This window comes from Orbicella faveolata, unplaced genomic scaffold, assembly GCF_042242905.1.
Source record: "Orbicella faveolata isolate gen_17 unplaced genomic scaffold, um_ofav_v1 contig_35, whole genome shotgun sequence".
Lineage (NCBI taxonomy): Eukaryota > Metazoa > Cnidaria > Anthozoa > Scleractinia > Merulinidae > Orbicella > Orbicella faveolata.
In genome coordinates, this window is record NW_028301564.1 from 3,149,957 (window position 1) to 3,159,789 (window position 9,833).

A 9,833-nucleotide genomic window follows, 5' to 3' on the forward strand; every position below is an offset into this window, starting at 1 on the left:
AAGTGTGCCGCATCTTTCCTGGTGTGCCGCAATTTTCTAAGTGTGGCGCATTTTTTCAAGTGTGCCGCATTTTTCCAAGTGTACCGCAGTTTTCAAGTATACCGCATTTTTCCCAGTGTGCCGTATTTTCCCAAATGTGCCGCAGTTTTTTCAAGTGTGCCGCATTTTTCCAGTCGTGGCGCATTTTTCCAAGTGTGCTACATTTTTCCAATTGTGCCGCATTTTTTTCAAGTGTGGTGCATTTTTCCAAGAGTACCGCATTTTTCCAACGGAGGCGCATTTTTGAAATATACCGCATTTTTTCCAGTGTGCCGCATTTTTCCAAGTGTGCTGTATTTTTCCAAGTGCGCCGCATTTGTTTGAAGTGTGCCGCATTTTTTCAAGTGTGACGCATGTTTTTAAGTGTGGCGCGTTTTCCCAAGTGTGCTGCATTTTTTAAAGTGTGCTGCATTTTTCCAAGTGTGGCGCACTTTTCCCAGTGTCGCGTATTTTTTTAAGTGTGCCTCATTTTTCCAAGTTTTCGACATTTTTTAAGTATACCGCATGTTTTCAAGTGTGCCGCAATTTTCCAAGTGTGCCGCATTTTTTTCAAGTGTGCCGCATTTTTCCAAGTGTTGCGCATTTATTGAAGTGTGCCGCAGTTTTCCCAGTGTCCCGTATTTTTTTGAAGTGTGCCGCATTTTTTCAAATGTGCCGCATTTTTTAAGAATACCGCAGTTTTCCCAGTGTCCCGTATTTTTTTAAGTGTGCCGCAGTTTTTCAAATGTGCCGCATTTGTTAAGAATACCGCATTTTTCCCAGTGTCCCGTATTTTTTAAAATGTGCCGCATTTTTCCCAGTGTGCCGCATTTTTCCAGGTGTGGCGCATTTTTCCAGGTGTGCGCATTTTTCGCAGTGTCCCGTATTTTTTTATTGCCCCGGGTTTTTTCAAGTGTGCCGCATTTTTCAAGTATACCGCATTTTTCCCAGTGTACCGTATTTTTTCAAGTCTGCCGCATTTTTTTCAAATGTGCCTCATTTAACCAAGTGTGGTGCATTTTTTTGAGTGTTCCGCATTTTTTCTAGTGTCCCGTATTTTTTTAAGTGCGCCCCAATTTTCCAAGTTTGCTGCATTTTTTAGGTATAGCACATTTTTCCCAGTGCGCCGGATTTTTCCAAGTGTGGCGAATTTTTCCAAGTGTGGCGCATTTTCCTAAGTGTGCCGCATTTTTCCTAGCGTCCCGTATATTTTTAAGTGTGCCGAATTTTTCAAGTATACGGCATTTTTGCCAGTGTACCACATTTTTCTAAGTGTACTGCATTTTGCCAAGTGTGCCGCATTTTTTCAAGTGAGCCGCATTTTTTCAAGTGTGCTGCATTTTTCCCAGTGTGCCGCATTTTTCCAGGTGTGCCGCATTTTTCCAATTTGCAGCATTTTTCCCATGGTGCCGCATGTTTTGAAGTGTGCCGCATTTTGTTAACTGTGCCTCATTTTTTTTAGACTCTGACCCATTTTTTTCAAGTGCGCCTTATTTTTCCAAGTGTGCTGCATTTTTCCAAGTGTGAATAAATTTCGTGTAACTCGTAGATGGGCTGGCAAATTATCGTAAATTTCGCAGTTTTCTTAAATTTTGTAATTTTGGTAACTTTGGACGGGCGTTCCTTCCAACCCTTTGAATAAATTTCGTACATATCCTCGATAGTATAGCGAATTATCGTAAATTTCGCAGTTTTTGTAAATTTTGTGATTTTCGCAATTTTCGTAACCTTGGACGGGCCTTCCTTGCAACCCATAGAATAAATCTCGTGTAACTGGTAGATGGGCTCGCAAATTATATCGGAAACCTAAATAATGTAAAACAAAGATTACATCTTTTTTGGGAACTGTGAGAGTAGGTTCTGGAGGCCTGTCCTTGTGTTTGCTCAGTACATCATTAACGTTGTAGTTAATAACGCCTCTCGGATTACCATTTTGAAGCAAGTAATTCTTAAGATCAGATAGAGTCGACTGCAATAAAGTGAATTTTGAATAGATGCGTAAGCAACGATGGGTAAGTGTTCGGATTAGATTGGTCTTATACTTTCTGGGAGTAAAGGAGTCCCACTTGGTGTAAAGACCAGTGAAAGTCTCTTTATGATGTACAGTAGCTGAAAATGTGTTGTGATCACGCTTGATACAGACATCCAAGAATGCGATCTCTCGGTTCTCTTCAAGTTCCATGGTGAATTTGATGTTGGGATGTCTGCTGTTGAGAAAATCTAGAAATCTGGAAGCGGTGTCTTTACTGTCGAATAAGGAGAAAGTGTCATCCACGTATCTAAACCAAATGGACGGTCGGGACTGATTATTAGCCAACCTGAAGAAACCAATTGTGCTTCACCCCGAGTTTTCAATCGAGTTTCTTTGATCTTCCTTTTTCCCCTTCTTATAGCAACATGAACTAACGAAGCACGAATCGACATTTCACAACGCTCCGTGGCATAAGCGATACATTTGTTATAGACTGCCTTAAATCAAGTTACCATACGTAACCTTCGCCTGAATATTGATTCGAAAAATAAATATTCTACTGAACCTTGGTCTCACTATTCTCGGTGGGAGAGGGGTGGTGCTGGGCTCCTACTTTCAAAGAGCTCGCTATTTTCGGGGGGCCACTACTTTCGAAATCTATTATATTGGTCACAATTTTATAACATTTCTTTCGGAGTGTCCCTACTTTCGGGGGGGGGGGGGGGTCGTTACTATACTGACAGCTTTTCCTGGCTGACTGGTATAGTATACCTTAATGTTAAAGTTAAGTATGGTAAGACATGCAATGAATTGTATAAAACAGGCTAAACACACGTACCATATAATACAACTCATTTAATAATAATTATCATCGTACTTTCATTAAATTCTCACATGGGGGTTATATTTCTCGTCTATGTTTCAGTGAAATGCGTATTTGTGTCTCTTAAGAATAAAACTTTACAGGAAATCATGCTTGGGTATTGAACTGAATACAGAAAACTCCCTCCGAAACAAATTGTTTGACAATATTTACTAGACCACTGGCCACCTTCCCCTTTATAGTGGATTGGAACATATAATTATTGATATTTCTTTAAGCTGCTTGTGAATTATGTGGTTTTTTTTTACCATTATGACTATGACTTGAAACTCTTCTGAATTGATCCTTAAGGCTGCAAACATGGCCAAATAGATAATAATTAAAAGTTAGGGGAGACAAATTTGTTCTTTGGGTGACTTTATTACATTGAATTACAACCGATATATATCAACTGCATGGAACAACAGAAAGGATTTTTCCCCCTCCCACCGCGACAATGTGCATTATTTTTTTACTCCTGTTTTATTCTCTGCAATTCACCTCACTCTACAAATAACGATGACAGGTTTCACCTTCAGTTACTTCTATTTACGTTGAAGCATCCGTTTGTTTGTTTATTTTCCAATTCTCTAGCCAGAATACTATACTTGGTAGTTAAACGTCATCGCTTGTGCATGCATTGTGTGCCGATAATTTGGCTTTCCTATGACGTTGTGAAAATTCTCAAATCAAAACTATCGACCCTTAAGAGCTTTTCTAGATGATCTCGGTTCTACAAAGTTCCTAGATATCACTGAGCGGACACAAGTCTTGGTAATTTCTACGTCAAGGCCGACTTTCAATTGATATTTCTCTATTATTAAGAGGATCTTAGATGAAGAACTTTGAAATTTATCAATGGAAAACAAGGGGGAAAATAAGAAATTCTGGAGCTCAAGTTACCATTCCCACCTCAAGGAAAAACCTTACATATAATCAATTTAGCAAATGTTATCAATAAAGGAATATTTTGAATATTTATAGCAATGTGTGCCACACTTGCGTCTAAATGTGTAATTTTCGAAAAGGTTCATACTACAATGGTGGACAAATATCCTTTGAACGCCAATGTAATGCCATGAATTATCTGTTTAACAACTGAGTTTGAGAAAGCACTTCTATCCTTTTGAAAATGCGTTGCTCTTGCCCCCTTCCCCATCCAATGCAATGTTGAACCTCAAGAGAAATTGTCTTCAACAAACGTGTTCAACGTTTTGGCTGTGGGGAGAGGCTGGGCAAGTGAAATTGCATTTGCGCGCGACTGTTTGCTTAAGATGTGAAAAACTTTCACAAGTGCAAATTTGTCCCAAGATTTTTGTCCATGATTGTAGAATGGATCATCTAATTTTCCGGGTTCTCGGAAAATTTGTCTTTGTCTGTTTTGTCTTTGTATGTCAAATTTGTCTTTGTCTATTTTGCGATCAAGAAACCAATTGTGCTTCACCCCGAGTTTTCAATCGAGTTTCTTTAATCTTCCTTTTTCCACTACTTATAGTATTAATAAAAAGGGGGGCAGGAAGGCGGGAGTCCGGGTGAATAGGGGGCGGGAGGCGGGAGAGGATAGGGCGGGAAGCGGGAGTTCTAAAAAGGAATCATTTATCAAGCGTTAAGATACTTTCAAAAACAAGAACCCAAGATGTTTTTTTTACTTACATTTAGCTTATTTTGAGACTTCTGGACCAACGGAAAAATGAAAATTCGCCCTTGGGCTGAAAACCTGAGTCTTACTTCCGGTAAAATTGGAAACCCGGTGGTTACGTCATAGGTCATGAAATGTTGTCAGTTAAGCTGTTAAAAGACCTGAAACGCCTAAGGATTGCGCAGCTAAATGACGAGGATGTGTTTTGAGTCTCCTTATTTACAGGTGACGGTACCAGAATCCCAACCCCGCATTCCGCATTTACTCAATACCCACATTTACTAACTTAATTCCTCGGCTTTTATTTTCCCAATTATCATTTTAATACTAAGTTAAGGCCGTCATTCCATTGTCGAGACGTCATTGTTGCAATCGATGCCTGGGAAAAGAAAACATAACATAACATTGTTAGCGAGGAGCTTTGAAAAGTAGCAGAACGTTAGAACCCGTTAAATCATATAATACTGATTATAAATGGAGTTAATTTTTTCACAAAACAGGCCAGTCTTCAGATCGGTCTATTCCATCTCGTAAAATAGATGTGAGTTATTTAGGTCCCGACGCATTACGACGGAGAAATTTGAAAACGCCGTTTTCACTTTCAAAATGCATCAAATGTTTTTAGTCCACACTACGCCGGACACATTTTGAAAAAGCAACAATCAGCGGTCATTTTGGATTTGTGTTTGAGGAAAACTGGGGCAGGGAGGTCACATGATAATAATGACGTCACTGTTTTGGAAAAGCTCCGTTTCCGTGAAGGGTTTGTGTGGACGGTAGGCCTGACCGTAGAAATAAAGCTGCGTTTTCAAATTCCTCCGACGTAGTCTGAACGGGGCTTTAGTTTATGTATCCTTGTGTATAAAGTTTTAATCTAACTTTAATTTTTGACGTGACATTTTCAACTATCTTCTACTGATAGAAACATATTTATGCTAATTTTGTATTTTTAACTCGCGGTTTTTATCGCTAGTTTTTATCACAAAAACGGTGTAATGTAGTTATTGTAAAAAAAAACAAGCAATAACAACAGATGTAAATACGGGATTGAAGTATTGACACGTTAACAAATAAAATAAATAATTCCCCGCTAAGAATCCATACTTACAGGCAGCAGCATTTATTTCCATACGGGCAGTACTTGTCGCATTTTTGATATCCATACGGGCACTCCGTGTTCTCCTCGACGCAAATCTCTCCGCTAAACTTGGGGTTGCAAACTGTAAACAAAAACAAAAAATGATTGTTTGTTTGCTAGCAAACAACGAGTCATGCTCCATGAACAACCTAAGAATGGCAGTTCAGTCTAATGGATATGTTCACAAATCAGTTAAAAAGTACAATTTGAACAACGTGCGGTTGTCGTCAAATGGAACAATGAGACACTCACTCCCGTAAGACTTGGCGTACAAGGGGTTCATCCTCTTGTTTCCGGAGACTGCACCCTGTACGGTAAGGGCCCCCAAAATGATCAACAATAGGCAGGCAACTTTGGTGTCCATAATTATCTTACTGCAATAGAAAAAAAAACAGGAATTAGGAGAGAAAACAAATGTACAACGTTCTTATAGCTTCTTATGATTTAAAGAAGTTCAGTCACGGTATTTTGAGTTATTTCGACCACGTACAAAATATTATTTTTAAATTATAGGGAACCTGAAAATAGTGGCTTACTAAGATAGAGAAACGCCAAAAAGATAATAATATACCACGAACGAACGAGGATGTTTAAGGATGGAGCAGATTAACATGGATTACAAACGACAAAATTGGAAAAATTTAGGCTAACATTTTCAAGGTGCGCAACCGTGACGTAGCTCCCTTAACCCTCAACGACCAAACCCAAAGCTTATTCAGCAAGTCAGGCTACTTTCAAAGGCCTCTGTTTAACTCAAAATACTGAAGCATAGTTTGATGTCCTACCTTAGCTTGAAAATTGGAACTTGAGACGGTGGATGAATACGCAGTATCAAATACTCTCTTCAAGTACTGATAAAGACTGCAAGACACACTCTTATTTATTCCCCATAGGCCGCATAATTTATGCGTTTTTGAGGGGCGGTTGCCTTTTAGAATACGAACAACATACACGTGAAAAAACATTCCTACATGTTGATCTGGCTACATTGACTACGAAATTATTAACTGTCTGGCGGTGTGCGTTTATAGCTGTTTATTTTCCAATCTTCCTCTGTTGGGGATGCTTTTAATTTCGAATCTCCCCCAAGGTCAAATGAATATTTTAAGTTTCATCGCTAAACAGCTTAAATATTTTTAAATTCCCGCGTCCTTATTTCAGTTCTCTTCTTATATATTTTTGCTTGACAAAAAAAGATTTAGTTCTGTAACTCCAAATGTAACAAAGATTTCCACTGGATAAATAGATTGCTCAAGAGCTAGACGTAAAACCCATGCATTTGGATTCCCCAGTTGTTAGTGGTGGAATTCCCGTTACGTTACCTAAGACTTATTGGTAAAGGACAATAATTTTACTTTTTATTAAAAAATGCAAGTCGCCGGCTCTCTTTCTCGCAAGGATATCCGATGGGTTCTCGGTAGAAATATATTCTTAATGATACAGGTGAAGTAAGCTGTAATGCCCATTTGGATAAACTTCCTTGCAAACCCGCGAAAAGTCTTTTTAATCAGTCTGCTCTAAAGTCTTGGGTGCGGCCATAGATTCTTTCTCCGGGGACGAATGTAAATGTAAGGAAAAATTATTCGGAACAACTGAAAATCACGAGAACTGTTGTCAAAGACCGAATTCCTAGAGTAAGCTGTCGCCTTTGGATTATGTGAAAATGTTTAAGAACATCAGGAAAGTAACAAATGGTTTTGCTTTGATAGCTCATGATATCTTTGTTTTAAAAGGCTTCCGGTGCTATAAACTTATTGACAATATTTTTACTCGTACTGATTATGAAACAGTTGCCAATAATTGTTTTGTTAACAACCTTCTTAATAATTCTTTCAAAACGCGTTGAAAGGTTTCCGACATTCTAATTTTTAAATCATTTTTGCGTGGAGAGTATTTTTATCTTATTAGTTTTGAGCGGTTTTGTAGTTTGAAAAGAACCTCTCGATGTTGCTTGTATGCGGCAGGCATTTTTAGTTTCTTTGTCGGTACATTTCTGTTATTAGCGTTTTACTGAAAGCACGCAATATGTCCGTGTTTTTAAGGCAAGTTGAATAAATATTTGGGGGAAAAGTGAGACGGGCCAAACAATGAAACTGGTTACTTTATTTCGTTTGAAAATTTTTGCGGGATTTTTAACTGACACTAGCTAAAATTTAATTCATGAATACAACTTGCCGTTTTATCCGAACAATATATATGGGTGCGTAGCTTTTAATTTTGGGGAAAAATAAGATGTCGAAACTGATTAGCTTTGAAAAAAGAACTAAAGGCAGTTTCTAATAAAATATTTGCTGAATTATCAGACCACTTGCTGTTCGATTCTTCGCCAAACTGAAACTTGGCGGCGTAAAACAACATTCGGCGGAAACCCAATTTATGTTACCTTATTCAAAACATTTTTCTTTTGAGTTTTCCTGGTGAATAAAATCACCGTCTCTTATTCAGTTCGCCACGATTGTAATATTTGCTTCTCTGACAAATTATAACCCATCTCAAACTGATTTGGGAAAATAAATTTATTCAACAGTAATTGAATGTAACGGGCGCTGCTATGAAAAATGAAACAGGCCGAAAACTTTAAATGATAACCGTGTTGGTAATACCTATTCGGAAGTACTTTCACTACAGTGTCACTTTTATTGATAAGCATCTTCAGAATACTCGGCCACTTTATTTACATGTGTTGGTGTGCTTTGAAGAACGAGGTATATAACAATAGTTGTTATTCTTATTCAATGAGATGCTAATAAGTGGCCGGGTATTCTGGAGTTTAGCCTTGATAAATAAGGAAGACAGTTTATACTCAGCGATACGTGTAAGGTATTCACAATAAATTTTAAATGATCTTCTTAGATCTTGTTTTAGCCTATGTTTTAAACACAGTCTTACCGGCAAACTAGTATATTGTGCTTTTAAACACTAAAAGCCATATGCCAACATATGTTACCTTGCGTGAAACAATTGTATCGTTACTGACGACGTAAACAAAACATTTAATATTACTTTTTATTCAAATAAGAACTGTGCTCATAACAGGTGTTGAATTATTATCACATTCTCAAAAATTGTTTTGAAAGGCGTTGTTTTCAAAGCGGTTCCGACATTTACCTGTAGAGCGCGAAAGCTGTGTATAGGTTGAGAAGTTATGAGCATATGTGAGTGTTTTATTTAAAATAAAAATATTTACAATTCCCCTGACATGCAGGATAAACCTAGCCAAACTTAGCAGACTTAATTTTAACAATGGTTTTATATTTGTTTGTTCTTCTCTTTTTTGTTCAGGAGTAGAACGTTTTCAGTGTCTTTCCAAAGCAATAGATAGCCGTTCCGATCCCTGCTCCTTCCATTTTAATTTCGAAATACATATACCGCAGAATTCCGAAAGTAATGGTCGCTCTGAAAATAACAGCTCCCCGAAAGAACGTCCTTTTGAACCCCAAAAGCAATGGTCCCCCGAGAGACTCCCTTTTTCGTTTTTGGCTTTCCTGTGACGATGTGAAAATTCTCAAATTAAAACTAATCATACTCAAAAGCTTTTCTAGATGATCTGAGTCTCGGTTGTACAATGTTCCTAGATATCACTATCGGACGAAGGTCTTGGTAATTTCTTTGTTATACGTTAAGGCTGATTTCCAAGTCAGTTGATTTTGTTCACTTTATTACGGTACAAGTGCAGAAATGGTCAAGCCTAGGTAGGTGAGCAAGAGGTTTGACTTGTTTGATGTAAAGCACATTTCAATCACCTGTTGCCGGGTGCAAACTATCGAACGCATGATGGGTCGATTAAGTAGACCGTTAGGCGCCCTTTAAAACAATTTTTGTATGATCTCATCAGTGCTATATAACTCGGACATTTGTTCATGTCACAGAACAAAAGATACTTAGAAACTGGTGACGAGGTAGAAGTCACTGGTATTAAGAGCGGCTACTATCAAACGCTGATAGACCGGCTCAGTGAGTGAGGCCGAATTTGGCTTAATGTCCAATTTACGCTACGTACCTCTTTACATTATTCAAAATATTGCTCTTTCTGTTCTTTTGAGTACGCTAGTGAACTTTACGGGCAAATAAAATGGCTGTCTCTTATTCAGTTTACTACGTTTATGATATTTGGTCATGTTTGCTTCTCTGACAACATTTATAACTCTTCAAATGTTGTCAGAGAATGTCGGTCAATTTACGAAAAAATAAATTCCTTCTGACT

The 9,833-nt window shown here is 38.0% G+C and overlaps 1 protein-coding gene across 1 annotated transcript; it reads right to left on the reverse strand.

Moving 5' to 3' along the window:
* Nucleotides 1–4,768: 4,768 nt before the first annotated feature.
* Nucleotides 4,769–6,570, reverse strand: LOC110048668 (small cysteine-rich protein 6-like). The gene is made up of 4 exons (XM_020754445.2): nucleotides 6,415–6,570; nucleotides 5,882–6,003; nucleotides 5,600–5,711; nucleotides 4,769–4,870 (listed from the first exon to the last, which is right to left on the reverse strand). Exons 2-4 carry the CDS (start codon nucleotides 5,991–5,993, stop codon nucleotides 4,852–4,854), a joined length of 243 nt encoding a protein of 80 aa, XP_020610104.1. The 5' UTR covers nucleotides 5,994–6,003; nucleotides 6,415–6,570; the 3' UTR covers nucleotides 4,769–4,851.
* Nucleotides 6,571–9,833: the final 3,263 nt, after the last annotated feature.

Excerpts from the sequence above, each read along its gene's own strand:
- LOC110048668 (XM_020754445.2), bottom strand. The coding sequence starts at position 5,993 with ATGGACACCAAAGTTGCCTGCCTATTGTTGATCATTTTGGGGGCCCTT. Across the intron at positions 5,712-5,881 it reads GTACGCCAAGTCTTACGGGA|TTTGCAACCCCAAGTTTAGC; the intron begins GTGAGTGTCTCA and ends TTTTGTTTACAG.